General features: G+C 42.2%; 1 protein-coding gene across 4 annotated transcripts in view; it reads right to left on the bottom strand.

The window, feature by feature from the left end:
* LOC129812903 (echinoderm microtubule-associated protein-like 5) overlaps window positions 1–17,974 on the bottom strand; it is a 59,530-nt gene that overhangs the window by 37,252 nt on the left and 4,304 nt on the right. For all 4 annotated transcript variants that reach the window (XM_055864878.1, XM_055864875.1, XM_055864876.1 and 1 more), the window contains exons 2-3: window positions 3,363–3,522; window positions 425–523 (exon numbers count right to left, since the gene is read on the bottom strand). In XM_055864878.1, coding sequence (XP_055720853.1) covers window positions 425–523; window positions 3,363–3,522 — 259 coding nt within the window. The remainder of the gene's footprint in view (window positions 1–424; window positions 524–3,362; window positions 3,523–17,974) is intronic.

Genomic DNA, 17,974 nt, shown 5'->3' with positions numbered 1-17,974 from the left:
ATCACATGGTAAGTTTAACTATGTACAATTAAATGCATAACATACCGTGCAACAAATTAGTTTACAACACTTTTGATGTCATCTTCAATTAAGTCATTGTACAAGGCTTCACACAAAAACTTAAGGTGTGGCAGTGTGTGTATGTCTTTGTCTGTGTGAGTCGTTGTGTGTATGTTAGTTGAGTAAAAAAATAACACAGCAGCATACATATCTTTTAAAAATTCTACTCCATTAGCTTAGCGTCTCTTCAGACAGAGTCTGGAATGCTAACGGTCAATCAGGCCTAACTTGTTCATGTGCGACTCCTTTGGGCTGCCACTCCTTCCTGCTCCATCCTGGCTGCATTTCTAACTACAGTAATTGAGGAGATTGATCTGGGCCTGGTGCCTGGGACAGAGAGGGGAGGATGGTGTAGTATAGTTACCCTGTCAGTGTGGCCAGGAGCCGCTGCCAGCACCTTGCCCCTCCTCCAGTCCCACACACAGATCGTGTTTTTGGAGTCCAGACCCACTGAGACCAAACACTGCAAAGGAAACAGCATTTTATGAAACAGAATGACTACAATAAAATAAAAGATAACATTGGCTGCATATAGTAAAAACACCAGTTTTCATGCCTCTGGCTCTGGCTGGGAGCCCATATGTATGAGTCTGCTGGAAGGGGCTCCTATAGCCTAGTGAGTAGGCAACACCCAGCTCTACTCTGCTGCACGTTGCTCTGTGTGGTGGTGAGAGGCCACTTCCATCTGCCATTGAATCAATGTCTGGGCATGGAGAGAATCCATGGGAGGGGAGGAGAACTACTTAACTGTGTTTGAGAAGAATGAAGGGTAAAGCACCACCCCATGATGAATCATTGTGAAACTGGGGGTATTCATTCAGCAAAGAATGCAGAGATTATCTGGATCGAAAAGTCTACATGAAGAAATGTACTGAAATGATTCAGAAGGTTTACGCATGTGGATTTAGGGCTCTAACTTCTGCCATTGAGGGGATTCGATTAAGCTGGGTCGGGTTGCACCGAGCTATGAGCCGCCACGGGACCGGGCGAAGCCGGTAAGGGAGGTGCGTCCTGCTCAAATCTAACCGTAATCTGCGGCGCTCTGTAATATTGTCAACAAGGCAGGAAGATGCATCATTCAGAAAGATACAACATCTCTTTTCCATAAAATACCCTCTGGGGAAAGGGTTCTACATGGGACCCAATAGGGTTCTACCGGGAACCAAAAAGTGTTCTTCAAAGGGTTCTTCCATGTGGACAGCTGAAGAACCCTTTTAGGTTCTACATAGCACCTTTTTTTCTAAGACTGTAGTTTTCATTGGGAACGTTGCTATTATTATCTGGGTGAATTGTTTTCTGCACATACTGGTGCTAGTCTGGTTGCAAGTCTTCAAAGCTAACATTTCACTCCTTTTATGGCACATGGTATATGACACAGAGTACAAGGAGTGGCATAAAAATACTGGCAAACAGACTACACTGGTGCAACCAAATCAAAATTCCAGGACGCACAGCAAAGATATTTAGTGGCATATGTGACCAACTGGTTGCAATTAAGAGCCCTATGTGGATATTAAGGCTACTATACAGAGTTAGAGCAATATTGTTTAGCCAATAAATGTCACATTTTTGGGATAAAACATGAATCAATTAGACATGGTTGCTTTATTTATTTTTCTGGAAGGGGCAACATAACACAGAATTCATCCACACAATGTTGACTTGAACATAGACATGACCAGATCAGTAGACGACAGAAAGAGATCAGGACCACAGAAGCATTCAGAGCCAGAGCCTGTAATGGTTTTACAACTGTCACATCCTATCTCAATCCCTAGATGACTCTATCCAACCAGGAAAATGTATGAGGTCATTTCCATGGTCTAGCTCTGTAAACAGCGGCGGTAGAACCACTCTGAGGGGCCCTATGGGAAACTCAGAGATAAAAACCGAGTGCTTGGGCCATGACATATAGATTTTTGAAATATGAGTACTCCAGCAAACACTAGACAACAAAACGACTGTACATAAACCCTAAGTATTACTCTGTGGAGAGTTGGCAAAGAAGCTAACATTTCAGTGGAAGGGTACACATGAAACTGTTATATTGCCTAATGCATATTTACAGTATAATGGTAATAAAGAGGAAACAATTACAGTTACATAAGTAACCTTTATTGAAATGCAATGGACTCGGGGGGGGACGGACTTAGACTTTAACACTAAGTACATGGACATGAACCGTAATAAACGTGATATTTAATAATTTGGTGCTTATATTTGTCCTATTTCACTCATTAATATGCATGTGAGAATTGGAAATGTGTTTTTTTCATTTCCCACTCTCCCTGAGATACCCTCGGAGAGTTGGGTCACGGTCAGGGTCTGCCATTATCAATGGTGACCCTGAAGCAATTAGGGTTAAGTGTCTTGCTCAAGGGCACATCGACATATGTTTCACCTTGTCAGCTCGGTGATTCAAACTAGCGACCTTTCGGTTACTGGCCTAATGCTCTAACCGCTAGCCTACCTGCCACCCCTTTAGTGTCATATTACAATATGTAGGTGTTGTGAAGGTCTTCAACTGTCTCAGAACACTCCCCCAAAAGACCTTTAGTCATTTATAAATTGGGGAACATGTGCATGAAGCTCTGCACTATTATAGCAAGAGTTTGCACAAAGAAACCAACCCCATACGTAACTACTGTAGTACAGGACTACCCCAGTCGTCAAAGCTCAGGGCCCTATACTGTTTGGTTGGCTCACCGTAACTTCACAACATCCTGTCAAACTGAGTCAGTGGATGAAAAAGATTTCCAGCTGACTCTTAAAGTTAAACCTCTCTCTTACACTCTCGGTATAGCTGTCCTGCTAATACCGCTGGAGTAATCCCAGATGTGTCATTAAGAAACACAAGCCAGCAGGCGTGCCGAGTGGGAGCGCTACTGCCACCCCACAGCAGAGGAGGAGACAACAGTCATGTAGCTGTTATATTCATCTCTTACTGAACTATTCATGTTCATCTACAACTGTCTGGAGGGTTTTCACTATATCTGTCACTTGATGTAGTACAATCAAATGGAAATCTAGCAAAGTCATTTGTACAACAGGAGGGATCGTTGGGATGTGGAAGGTTTACAGTGACTACTGCAGCTCAATATTGGATCCTACATTCTCTTTGAAAAATCCACATTTTACATAGAATTCACTCTGTCAATACTGATTCATGAGTAGCCATATGTGTCACTGTTTTTGTATGAGCACACGGCATGGTTACGCATATATGCGGAAGACACATTTCGGTTGAATGCATTCAGCTGTGCAACTGACTTGGTACCCCCTTCCCTTTCCCAGAACTGTACCTGTCCATCGAGGTCGAAGGCCAGGCAGGCGATGCCGTGTGTGTGAGTGTCCTTGAGGATGGACACGGTCTGTACGGTGTAGGAATCCCACACACAGATGTAAGGCTCCTTGCCCACCTGTCCCGTAGCTACCAGCACACGCTCCGGATGCAGAGCTAAACTGTAAGGAGAGAGAGAGAAAAGCAGAGTGACAGAGAGGGGGAAGAGAAAGAGAGAACTCAGAGAACCCAGCTGCACCCTCTAAAAAGAGACCAGTGAGATGATTCACAGTCTATAGGCCTAATGATCAGTGATTATCCCCCTCAGATAGCCTGGGTAAAAAAAAGAACGAAAAAAAGACAGAGCAGAGGAAGGCCTTGCGTTATCAGAGAGTGGAAGCTATTAGCCCGAGTTGCCACGTTGGATCTGTGATAGGCCAAGGCAGGAACATGGTGAATCAAAATGGCAGCTTTACGCCTCCTTTCGATATTATACACTCACACAGGGCACGGCAGGAAATAGCCTACCCACTGCCCTAATTCAGGATTTCTCATCCTCTAAGCTCTGCCCTTTGCCCCCTTTACCTTTACAACATCATCTAGGGCTCCCAAGCACAGATACTGTAGGCATCAGAAGCAGCCACTCTTTGCTCCCCCCTGCTCTCCCCCTCTTCCACCGGGGCACGCTCTACATCTGAGCAACAGCCTGCAGTCTGATGCATGTAGCATCCCCCTTCCAGCAGCTGCCAGTCACGTTCCAGGCACGTCTGAATGATTCACAGGGCAATTCTTTCCCTTGCGTTGACCTGTTATATATTTCATGCTGTGATGGAGCTCCCACCATTATAAATCAGGGCACCAGTTTGCCAACTGCACTCCACAACTTCTAATCCTGTATCTGTGTATTCAGAGAGCAGGCCAGAGATCAACCGCATCAGCATGTTGGGGGGTTTCTCTGGGAAACCAGCCTTCCCGGGGTCAGGAGTTTTTCATATTTTATTGTGACACTCAATTTGCATTTGAAATGCGCTTCAGAACTATTCTGCTCGCTCTGTCACAGCTCCGGAAATTGCTTTTTAGCCTGTTGGTGTAATTCCTCTATTCAGCCGTGGTGCTTTGTTAGCGATACAGATGTAGGATCTTAATCTGATCACTCTTTTGTTGCTGAGAATTTTCCTGCACTGCAGGAAATACAGATGAGCTTTGTGATTTACATAAATTCACTGAAAACCCACACTAACACACGGTGATATTGACAGTATTGCACTTTGGGTTATGGTAGTAGGTGTCAGGCGCACCAGTTTGAGTGTGTCAAGAACTGCATTGCTGGTGGGTTTTTCACGCTCAACTGTTTCCCGTGTGTATCAAGAATGGTCCACCATCCAAAGGACATCCAGCCAACTTGACACAACTGTGGGTAGCATTGAAGTCAATATGGGCTAGCATCCCTGTTGAACACTTGACACCTTGTCGAGTCAATGCCCCGACGAATTGAGGCTGTTCTGAGGGGAAAAGGGTTGTAAACGCAGTATTAGGAAGGTGTTCCTAATGTTTTGTACACTCAGTTTAAGTCTGAGATGGGCTAATAGGCTTGAGGAACAGGGCAGGGGCTATCACACCACATCTCCACGTCTCCTTCACTCACTCATGAGAGAGGTTTACTCTTTATCTCACCCCTCGCCCCCCCTGTCATCTCCCCTCCCCCCACGAACTTCTCATCACATCGTGTATGAATTACATAATCATATCAAAGCAGCTAAAAATAGTAGTCAGAGGAAGAGAATATGATTGGTGCTCTTTGGGATAGAGGAGATGAAAATGCTTTTCAAACTGTGTAATAGTCATCAGGTCAAGAGCACACTGATACCAATACCATACATTCAGCAGCTTTATTCAGTACACAGATGAAACAACGAGAAGGACATCGGATCAATGAACCTTTGTACGAACATTGCACTTTTCATTGCTGAGTACAAACTCTGTGCAGGTCAGAAACAAACAAAAACCATTGACTGACTCAGAATAAACTCTACATTTCCTACAGAGAGATTGCATTACTCTAGCCAAATAGCACTCTGAATTTCACTGTCTTTCTACACAAGACTTAGAGAACGCCAGCTGCAGGGACAGGGGACTTTCCTTTCTAAATCCGAGGGTAGAGAAACATCCTTATGAAGGAAATTCCAAGCGGAGGTCTGTGTTCTCCTCAGAGCAGCTGGAGTGTGTGGAGAGATGGGGGACCCGTCTACTTTTTCATTAACAGTGACAGTGAGGGTTGAGACAAGGGCATTAACCTCTCCTCCTCCCAACTCAAGCCTGTGAAGGCAGGGCTAAGCTGGGGCACACCACATCAATCAAGACTCAGCTCCTAGGGCCGCTGTAGTAGTTTATAAAGATAGTACATCTCTTGACTCATAGAGTCAGTTTTTTTACTTACTCGATGTCCAGTCAAACATCTCTTGGAGTTTTCCTTTTCCTGTACTGACATAATGTGACAAACAACTACACACAGTAAAATAGCAACACTCCTCCCAGTCCTTCCGTCACAATAACGTCACTGCTTCTATTACATTTCTATCAGCTAATGAGATTGGGAAATCTCTGGGCTGGGGGGGGTGCTGCAGTGCTCTGGTTTGATAAACGGCTGTTTGTTGTGGCTGGCTTCCACCTGCCAAGAGCACTCGGAGTCCTGGCAGGCAGGCAGGCGTGTTGGGATGGATAACTCTGCAGTCATGGAGGGTGGTGCTGGATGCCACTGCTATACAGATGTAGGATCTTCATTTTGTTGCTCAGAATTTTACTGCTAAGCAAGAAATGCAAAAGTGTAGTGTATTTAAGTTTTAAAAAGGCTTCTAAAGTTTGTAATTTCCACTTCAGACTTGATTTGCCCCCCCCCAAAAGAAAAAAACTATACCCCTACAAGAATTTTCATTAATTATAATCCACATTTCATGTTGATCAAATTAAGATCCTACATCTGTACTGTTGGGAAGAGGAAGTGAATAGGGAATGTTCAGATGAAGCATTGTAAAGCCCAGGGACAGGGACAGTGGATCAGGGACTTGGCATGGATTATGGCCCATCATCATGGTGACAGAGCCATGGCAGGAGAAACGTCATTCAGGGCCAGCCATGGAACCATTTAACTAAAGTGTTCGATCAATGGAGTCATTAGGAAAAAGGGTTTCACTGAAGCACGGTGTGCGTGCTTGCATGCGTGTGTGTTTATTTAGTTTCACAGTAAGTCTGCTAATTGTATAAATCTTAATTGATTCCTCTCAAACAAGAATTGTTGCAACTCAATTATATTGACATGGCTAATAAAGGAACAAATTATGCTCTCAAATCAGCAACTACATCAGCCTATCTTTCTTGAATCCAAGTCCCTACATTTGAAATGACTTCACTCAACAACAAAAAAATCAAATACGAACATATTTGTCTCTTGATTGATAGAGTAGAAAATGCATGTTAAAGGTCTATTAAAGGGAGATATGATGTTTCACAGCCAAACACACACACATACACTCACACACACACACCAGTTGTCACAACATGGCTAGCTTCCAATTCAGTTTTGATCCACACTAATGTAGCAGTCACCTTGTCTGCTCTTGTTCAGGATTATAAGGAAGTATAAGATTAGCACATTTTAAAAAGTATTTATCTTCCTTGGCTTTTAGAAAGCTTGTTTAATCTGTCCGCCAATATTACACCATGGCTGTGTTTACACAGGCAGCCCAATTCTAATATTTGTTCCCTTAATTGGTCTTTTGACCAATCAGATCAGCTCTGGAAAAGATCTGATGTGATTGGTCAAAAGACCAATTAGTAGAAAAAATATCAGATTTTGGCTGCCTGTGTAAACACAGCCAATGTACTGCACCTGTCTGTCTGTGGCGAGGCAGCTCCAAACTATAAATAGAAAAGTGTAAAAATTGAGTTTCCTATTAATTGAGATCACAGTTTGTTATGCTATTATCTGGAACTAAGACAACACCTCAAAATGCAGTTAATATGGATCCTTCTTTAATAAACCAACAACACGTTTTCTTATTTTTCTATTTCTAAAGCTTGGTGTAGTTTGGTGAAGATATTAATAAACAGTCCAGTATTCTGGAGGATCCTAATTGGACTAGACAGATATGATCTTTAGAGTGCACAACAGCATTATCCCACCAACCGGTCAATTCTCTTGTGCAGTCATGCATCAGTCGGATACTATGATGATCAGGATTTAATTGTGTGTGTGTGTGCGCGTGCGTGCATGTAGGGTAAGGGGGGTCAGGATGTGCTTGAAGAGGGATAGCAGTACGGGGGTTGAAAATATTTGAGCTTTGTAGCAGCACTAACCAAGATAAGCAGCTTTGGATAATGAATGAATGGATGACTGTAGTACTAGTGTACTCATTGGGATTTTGAACAGGAGGGCGCCAACCAGGATGCAGAAATGAATAGCCAAGCTGATGAGTGTGTGCTGGAAAACCATGAGCAAAAGGCTTGTCTCCATCTATTAGCATCACAGTAACAAGCTAAACCGTATGCATGACTTCACACTGACAACATGCATGTTCATGCCGTGCTTGACCGAGCAAAGGTTCAACACATATGTTACACACACACTATGCCCTGCAAACAAAAGGTATCAATAAGACGTCCCCGGAACGTCAGGAGATTGTGTCATGGTCCCCTGTTTCCTTGGATGTGTTGTTTATACACTGCTCAAAAAAATAAAGGGAACACTTAAACAACACAATGTAACTCAAAGTCAATCACACTTCTGTGAAATCAAATTGTCCACTTAGGAAGCAACACTGATTGACAATAAATTGCACATGCTGTTGTGCAAATGGAATAGACAAAAGGTGGAAATTATAGGCAATTAGCAAGACACCCCCAATAAAGGAGTGGTTCTGCAGGTGGTGACCACAGACCACTTTCCAGTTCCTATGCTTCCTGGCTGATGTTTTGGTCACTTTTGAATGCTGGCGGTGCTTTCACTCTAGTGGTAGCATGAGACGGAGTCTACAACCCACACAAGTGGCTCAGGTAGTGCAGATCATCCAGGATGGCACATCAATGCGAGCTGTGGCAAGAAGGTTTGCTGTGTCTGTCAGCGTAGTGTCCAGAGCATGGAGGCGCTACCAGGAGACAGGCCAGTACATCAGGAGACGTGGAGGAGGCCGTAGGAGGGCAACAACCCAGCAGCAGGACCGCTACCTCCGCCTTTGTGCAAGGAGGAGCACTGCCAGAGCCTTGCAAAATGACCTCCAGCAGGCCACAAATGTGCATGTGTCTGCTCAAACGGTCAGAAACAGACTCCATGAGGGTGGTATGAGGGCCCGACGTCCACAGGTGGGGGTTGTGCTTACAGCCCAACACCGTTTATTAGGGGTGTCTTGCTAATTGCCTATAATTTCCACCTTTTGTCTATTCCATTTGCACAACAGCATGTGAAATTTATTGTCAATCAGTGTTGCTTCCTAAGTGGACAGTTTGATTTCACAGAAGTGTGATTGACTTGGAGTTACATTGTGTTGTTTAAGTGTTCCCTTTATTTTTTTGAGCAGTGTGTGTGTGTGTGTGTGTGTGTGTGTGTGTGTGTGTGTGTGTGTGTGTGTGTGTGTGTGTGTGTGTGTGTGTGTGTGTGTGTGTGTGTGTATGTATATATAGCACACCCACCCTAATGAAGGAAGACACATTACATTTCTACTGCACAACTACATCTCTATAACCTAGATACAACACAGTGCACATTCATTACCAATGAAGACTTGGGACCTCATCTTAAAAGAGCACAGCAAGCAAATGTGTTAGAGTGCATGAAAACGAGTGTGGCTGGATCAACTGTCACTGTGTGTGCATACTTAAAATCTGCAACTCATCATATCAATAACAAGGACAACCCATCTGAAGTCAGAGAGAAGTGTTAGACAGATGTGTCAGACATTCCTGCTTTCAAGCTAACGCTTGCGTCAAAAGAGGGAACAGCCTCACGCAAAGTCCTGCTAATAAGATGAGGGATTCCAGAAGAGCTGAAATAGATCGTAGAGTTGGTGAAACAGAGAAATGAGGCAAAGGGGGAGTGAGTAGGTTGCTTAGAAAGACTATAAATACTACACATCCTCAGACAGACGCAAGCAGTCCTGCTGCACCCTCTCATTGATACTATTAGAATAAAGAACATCACGAATCAACACAGATTTGGTGTTACATGAGAAACTAGTGATAATATTCAACAAATATTCATGTTATATACAGTTGATGTCAGAAGTTTACATAGACTTAGGTTGGAGTCATTAAAACTCGTTTTTCAACCACTCCACAAATTTCTTGTTAACAAACTATAGTTTTGGCAAGTCGGTTCGGACATCTACTTTGTGCATGACACAAGTCATTTTTCCAACAATTGTTTACAGACAGATTATTTCACTGTATCACAATTCCAGTGGGGCAGAAGTTTACATACACTAAGTTGACTGTGCTTTTAAACAGCGTAGAAAAGTCCAGAAAATGATGTCATGGCTTTAGAAGCTTCTGATAGGCTAATTGACATCATTTGAGTCAATTTGAGGTGTACCTGTGGATGTATTTCAAGGCCTACCTTCAAAATCAGTGCCTCTTTGCTTGACATCATGGGAAAATCAAAAGAAATCAGCCAAGACCTCAGAAAATAAATTGTAGACCTCCACAAGTCTGGTTCATCCTTGGGAGCAATTTCCAAACGCCTGAAGGTACCATGTTCATCTGTACAAACAATAGAACGCAAGTATAAACACCATGGGACCACGCAGCCGTCAGACCGCTCAGGAAGGAGACGCATTCTGTCTCCTAGAGATGAACGTACTTTGGTATGAAAAGTGCAAGTCAATCCCAGAACAACAGCAAAGGAACTTTTGAAGATGCTGGAGGAAACAGGTACAAAAGTATCTATATCCACAGTAAAACGAGTCCTTTATCGACATAACCTGAAAGATCACTCAGCAAGGAAGAAGCCACTGCTCCAAAACCGACAGACTACGGTTTGCAACTGCACACTGGGACAAAGATCATACTTTTTGGAGAAATGTCCTCTGGTCTGATGAAACAAAAATAGAACTGTTTGGCCATAATGACCATCATATGTTTGGAGGAAAAGGGTAGGCTTGCAAACCGAAGAACACCATCCCAACCGTGAAGCACGGTGGTGGCAGCATAATGTTGTGGGGGTGGTTTGCTGCAGGAGGGACTGGTGCACTTCACAAAATAGATGGCATCATGAGGAGGAAAATGATGTGGATATATTGAAGCAACATCTCAAGACATCAGTCAGGAAGTTAAAGCTTGGTCGCAAATGGGTCTTCTAAATGTACAATGACCCCAAGCATACTTCCAAAGTTGTGGCAAAATGGCTTAAGAACAACAAAGTCAAGGTATTGGAGTGCTCATCACAAAGCCCTGACCTCAAACCTATAGACAATTTGTGGGCAGAACTGAAAAAGCGTGTTCGAGCAAGGAGACCTACAAACCGGACTCAGTTACACCAGCTGTCAGGAGGAATGGGACAAAATTCAACCAAATTATTGTGGGAAGCTTGTGGAAGGCTACCCGAAACGTTTGACCCAAGTTAAACAATTTAAAGGCAATGCTACCAAATACTAACTGAGTGTATGTACACTTCTGACCCACTAAGAATGTGATGAAAGAAATAAAAGCTGAAATAAATAATTCTCTGATATTATTCTGACATTTCACATTCTTAAAATAAAGTGGTGATCCTGTCTAACTTAAGACAGGGAATGCTTACTAGGATTAAATGTCAGGAATTGTGATAAGCTGAGTTTAAATGTATTTGGCGATGGTGTATTTTAACTTCCGACTTCAACTGTGTACACATCACATACCTGACTCCATTTTAAGGATATGCATATTATTGGTACCATTTGAAAGGAAACACTTTGAGGTTAGTGGAAATGTGAAAGGAATGTAGGAGAATATAACACAATAGATCTGGTAAAAGATAATACAAAAGAAAAAAACAACCGTTCTTTTGTCTTTTTTTGTACCATCATCTTTGAAATGCAAGAGAAAAGCCATAGTGTATTATTCCACCACAGCTGCAATTTAGATTCTGGCCACTAGATAGCAGCAGTGTATGTGCAAAGTTTTAGACTGATCCAGTGAACCATTGCATTTCGGTTCAAAATTTTGTTCCAAGACTACCCAAATGTGTCTAATTTGTTTATTAATAACTTTATGTTCAAAACTGTGCACTCTCCTCAAACAATAGCATGGTATTCTTTCACTGTAATAGCTACTGTAAATTGGACTATGCCGTTAGATTAACAAGAATTTAAGCTTTCTGCCAATATCAGATATGTCTAAGTCCTGGGAAATTTTCTTGTTACTTACTTACTCATGCTAATTGCATTAGCCTACGTTAGCTCAACCGTCCTTTGGACGGGACACCGATCCCGAAGATTAAGTTACAAGGCAATACTAATATTAACAAAGCATACTTATAGGCATATTCTGTAGATCCTAAGGTTTACTTACAAGGCAAAGTATGGACAACGACATGCCTATTAGACCAGAGAACTAGAAGTCTTGGAAATAAGAATTGATCGTACAACCTTCCTCCATGGACAGGATACAAGATTACGAGAGAGAACAACAGACCTTCATATCTGAAGGTGTAAAACCAACTACCATTGACCAATCAAACGATACCAAGTTTACAGTAACCTAATCACCCACACCCAATCTCCACAAGGTGTCACAGCATCTAAAGGCCTGTTTTGCGTGATTAGACCAATGTAAATAAGATAGAATCGCTGAGAGGACAACAAAACACCTTTGCATAGAGTCATTTCCCTTTGCAACCTCTCCCTCAACGTGATCAAGACAAAGGAGATGATCATAGACTACAGGTAAAGGAGGGTCGAACACGCCCCCATTCACATCGGCGGGGCTGTGGTGGAGCGGGTCGAGAATTTCAAGTTCCTTGGTGTTCACATCACCAACAAATGATCATGGTCCAAACACACTAAGACAGTCGTGAAGAGGGCACGACAAAGCCTATTCCCCCTCAGGAAACTAAAAAGATTTGGCATGGGTCCCCAGATCCTCAAAAGGTTCTACAGCTGCACCATCAAGAACATCCTGACCGGTTGCATCACCGCCTGGTATGGCAACTGCTCGGCATCTGACCGCAAGGCGCTACAGAAGGTAGTGCATACGGCCCAGTACATCACTGGGACCAAGCTTCCTGCCATCCAGGACCTATATACTAGGCAGTGTCAGAGGAAGGCCCCAAAAAAATTGGCAAAGACCCCAGTCACCCAAGTCATAGACTGTTCTCTCTGCTACCCCATGGCAAGCGGTACCGGAGCACCAAGTCTAGGTCCAAAAGGCTCCTTAAAAGCTTCTACCCCCAAGCCATAAGACTGCTGAACAATTAATCAAATGGCCACCTGGACTATTTACATTGACCCCACCCCCCTTTGTTTTTACACTGCTGCTACTCACTGTTTATTATCTATGCATAGTCACTTCACCCCACCTACATATACAAATTGCCTCGACTAACCTGTACCCGCGCACATTGACTCAGTACCGGTACCCCCTGTATATAGCCTCATTATTGTTGTTTTATTGTGCTATTTTTTTAACTTTAGTTTATTTAGTAAATGTTTTCTTAACTCTGTTTTCTTAAAACTGCATTGTTGGTTAAGGGCTTGTAAGTAAGAAATTCACGGTAAGATCTACACCTGTTGTATTCGGCGCATATGACAAACATAATTTAATATTTGAATTTAAAGTTCCCCTTGTACAGATACAATTTTCCACAGAGATACAAGTTACCATCAGAGTTCAACTCAGAGGACAATAATCAACAATAACACTAATATATATATATATATAAAACATCAATTACACAATACATGAATGGTAAACACAAAAATAGAAAAACACAATCATATGAAATGTCATGGAAATACTTCTTAAAAATATCTTTGACACCGGAGCTTGTAAATTGAATATAGACTTTATTACAAAGTAACAAGCTGAGCCTGTCCATGGAGCAACTGCTGGTCCCAGACTCAGAGATCACTTTATATACAGCTTCAGTTTGACAACATACATAGTCACTCCTCTTTATGTATAAGATCCACATATTTTGCTATTCTGCAACTTTTTGCAGAACTTTTCCTAATCTTACTTCTTGTCACGCCCTGACCTTAGAGAGCCTTTTTATTTCTCTATTTTGTTAGGTCAGGGTGTGATTTGGGTGGGCATTCTAGTTTTTATATTTCTTTGTTGGCCGGGTATGGTTCCCAATCAGAGGCAGCTGTCTATCGTTGTCTCTGATTGTGGATCATACTTAGGCAGCCTTTTTTCCACCTTTAGTTTGTGGGATCTTGTTTTTGTGTAGTGCCTGTGAGCACTCCAGTCATTACGTCTTGTTTCCTGTTTATTGTTTTTGTTGGCGAGTTTCATTTAAATAAACATGTGGAACTCTATGCACGCTGCGCCTTGGTCCGCTCATTTCAACGAATGTGACACTTCTAGTCTGTCTAGGACCATCTTTACTTGGTTTCTCTTCCCCTTCTTGGCACATACTTCAGGGCATAGATTATATTGGTGGCGTAACCATAGCAATGACACAAAAAATAATACAGACATTCATAGTGCAGGTGCATGTCCAAGGACACCCACAGGACTAGGCAAAGGCCTCCCTCAAGCCCACAATGGCCCAGTCACACACACACAATGGCCTCCCCCCAAGCTCACACTGACTGTGCTCACCACTCCGAGACGCACAACACATGCACCGGAAAATCCTCCATAGAAACAAACCCATTCTTCAGTAAAAAGGCCATCTAACATCCGCCTGAATTGCCCTAGAAGAATCTACTCCACCAACTTGAAAGAGTTTGAGATCATTCCACGAGGTACAAAACAAATAAAAGCAAATTTACCTAACTCGGTGGAGATTGAAGGCATCTCCAGGGTTAGCCATCCCTGAGTTTGGGTCTGGTAACTTACACATCTGAAGGTTAACAATGAGGTACGGTATGGCGGAAGTTTATGCAAGTGGGCTTATAGACAAATAATGCAATGCATCGATCTATGAGACTTCATGGAGGGCCAACCTACTTTCTGACATAAAATGCCTTGATGTGTACTGAACCCATCGCCCATAATAAAGCGCAATGCGTTGTGATAAACTGCATCCAATGGCTTCAATACAGAGGCAACTGCATTCAAATAGACCAGTGGTCCCCAACCCTTTCTGAGTCAAGATCACTTTCGCATTCAAAAAGCAAGCAAGCCGGGATCTACTGCTACAAAAAAAAAAAAAAATCATGACTTAAAAACATTAACCTAATAAAGAACAGTTCTGTAGGAATGATGTTTGCGCAGTAGGCCTAATACATTATCACAGCATATTGGCTATTTGACTGGCCTGCCAATATTGTTATTCTCAGCCCATATTAGCTTTGACAACAAAATAGATCAGTTGGTGTAGCACTTACAAGGCACAGCTGAGCATAAATTGAAATAATTAGCTTTTTTATTTGATTGGACTGATGGTACCTGCATATGATGGTAATGGTGTTTTCAAGACAACTGGAAACTCGGCAAAAACGAGTTCAAATCATGACGTCAGTGAACTTCAGTTCGGAAAGTCGGAGCTCTAGAAATATGCCCGAGTTTCCGAGTTGGATGACCGTTCAGAACAATTTTCCCCAATCTGATGTTGTTGTTTTTCTGAGTTCCCAGTTGTCTTGAATGCATTTAACTCCGAATTTTTGAGTTCCCAGTTGTTTTGAACACGGCATTAGTCTCAGCGGAGGAAGGGACAGAGCAGCACGCCTCTCACGGTCCCTGCTCTCTCATTTCTTTCCTCCGATGAGACTGACCAGAGAGAGGACAGTGTTCCACCTGATGGCGAAACTCGAGTCACACCGCATCTGCCTCATGCACAAATTCATGTTGTTCCTATGATCAGAAAACATGAATTAGCCATACTCTTCGATATTAAAATAGACACGACCAGTTGCTAATAATAATAAGAATGCTTGGCTACTCATTAATTGCAGCTGCAGCGCGAATGGAAGTAGAGAGAAGCGCATTTTGTATTTTGTAATAGCGTTGAATAAAAACAGTGTTGACAATATTGAATAAAACTTAAACATGAACTCACTCATAAAAACAGCAGTTATTTTCTATATTATCAATATAATATAAATGATCTATATCTGTATTATTGTTTCTGGTCATGGTTTTAAAAGTCATGAAATCTCACCTAGGTTAGTACCAAACATTGCTGTAGCCACCGTCGTGGAAGCTGTAAATAGGCACAGTGATTTGAGCTATCCAATTGGCCAGCACACTATAGTTAATAACCGGAATGAATGTTGAGTGAATGATTGTTTACTGCGGTTGACTGACGTCACGAAAATTATGCATGCGTATCGATGTGGCTGGAAGTGTTGCATTGTTATGATTCTGAACGGCCAGATAGCTAGTAACAATGACAAGAAGCTGCCATGTGGGGGGGATTGCCATGTGGGGAATTGTAGTTGGCTCGTTTCAGCTCATTGTATCTTGTTATGGATTCCATGTCTTGTTTTGAGGAGTTTTGACTGATGTCATGTCTATGCTAATATGTCCAAAAATGTGCTAGCTAGCTAACCAACAACTGTAATGATGTATTTCAAATCAAATGTTATTTGACACATGCTTCGTAAACAACAGGTGTAAACTAACAGTGAAATGCTTTCTTACTGGCCCTTCCCAACAAGGCAACAAGTCAAAAAGGTTAGTGAAAACTGGGGTCAATGAGGATAGTCCGGGCAGACCGTCCGATAGAAAACACTTATACTGTAGTTACTTTAGACTAGAGTACAGAAAACACTTTTACCTCTAGTTACTGCAGACAGAAAACACTTATACTGTAGTTACTTTAGACTAGAGTACAGAAAACACTTATACTGTAGTTACTGCAGACAGAAAACACTTATACTGTAGTTACTGCAGACAGAAAACACTTATATTGTAGTTACTTTAGACTAGAGTACAGAAAACACTTATACTGTAGTCACTGTAGACAGAAAACACTTATACTGTAGTTACTGCAGACAGAAAACACTTATACTGTAGTTACTTTAGACTAGAGTACAGAAAACACTTTTACCTCTAGTTACTGCAGACAGAAAACACTTATACTGTAGTTACTTTAGACTAGAGTACAGAAAACACTTATACTGTAGTTACTGCAGACAGAAAACACTTATACTGTAGTCTATTATTCATTTATTTAACCATTATGTAACTAGGAAAATCAGTTAAGAACAAATTCTTATTTATAATGACGGCCTACACCGGCCAAACCCGGACGACGCTGGGCCAATTGTGCGCTGTCCTATGGGACTTCCAATCACTGGGGGGTTGAGATATTAAAATTAACTTTCAAAGATACTTTACTTAGGACAGCTAATCAGCCGTACTAGTGATTGTCCGCGAGGTAGGTTCCTCGTTTCTACCTCGTGTTGAGATTCAGAGTGCAGACCACTTTAAACGTAACCTGCAGCTCTACGTCTCTCTGGTCTGATGTGTTTTTTTCTTAACCCATCATTTATAAAATTTGTTCAAAATTCAAAAATCTGACCTCAATCAGGGGCGTGACTTGTCACTGTGCAAAGCTTATGTAAAACAATTATCTCTTATAGCTTCAGAAATCACATCCCTCTCTTAACAAAAACACTGTACAACGCATAGGATGGACACTTCATACATGTGGAGAGGGAGAGCTGAATGAATACTTTCCAAGTTACAGCATTTCCTTTATAACATTTTTAATGACATCACAAAATAACAAAGAAAATGACATGAGTGTTCTATAGATCGCCTCTGACCATTCCCCACGTTCTCTGTTAGAAATATTGTTCCATTATTCGCTTTTGAACATGTTAGAGTTTCAGCGGGAAAAGGTCTGTCGAAACAATGGACATTCCTTGTGTCCTTGGGTGAACCTTGGAGAGGGAGAGCTGAATGTTTTCTCCTTGATGTGCAACAGGGCATGAGTTGTTAACCCCCACCAGTTCTTTCCTCCCCCCCTCTGCGGGTGAGAGGGGGTCTGAGTGAAGTTATTCATTGCAAACCTGATCTGACCTAATTGGATTCTCGTGGACAGTCATGACACTGTAGTGGAGTGGATAGACAAGACAGTACCACAAAGTACAATGCTGGGCACGACTCAGTGAGAATGAACAGGTCCTAGTCAGTCCAATGAAATGGCCTTTCATTCATGTTCCTAACCTGGCCATTAACTAGCTCTCCTCAGTCAGTCAGACAGTCAGAGGGTCAGTCAGTCAGTCAGACTGGAAGACTGGCAAACCCGAGAACGCCACAGGGCAAGATAACATCAGCAGGGTGATATGAGGAGAGGAATGAATTCATCCAGCACACAAAACACTAACAAATCTAAACATAGTTACAAGACAAACAAACTGAAGAACTGAATAAAGTCTGACTCTGACTGAATAAAACACAGACTGACTCTAAGAAATGAAAGTTAGACTCCATTCACTGTAGAGAGCTTTCTCTGTGGCTGTTTCTTCGTAGAAAATGTAATCACAGCACAGT

Source organism: Salvelinus fontinalis, chromosome 16 (assembly GCF_029448725.1).
Source record: "Salvelinus fontinalis isolate EN_2023a chromosome 16, ASM2944872v1, whole genome shotgun sequence".
Classification (NCBI taxonomy): domain Eukaryota; kingdom Metazoa; phylum Chordata; class Actinopteri; order Salmoniformes; family Salmonidae; genus Salvelinus; species Salvelinus fontinalis.
The sequence above is the reverse complement of the archived record's forward strand: the minus strand, read 5'-3'. Positions and strand labels throughout refer to the sequence as shown.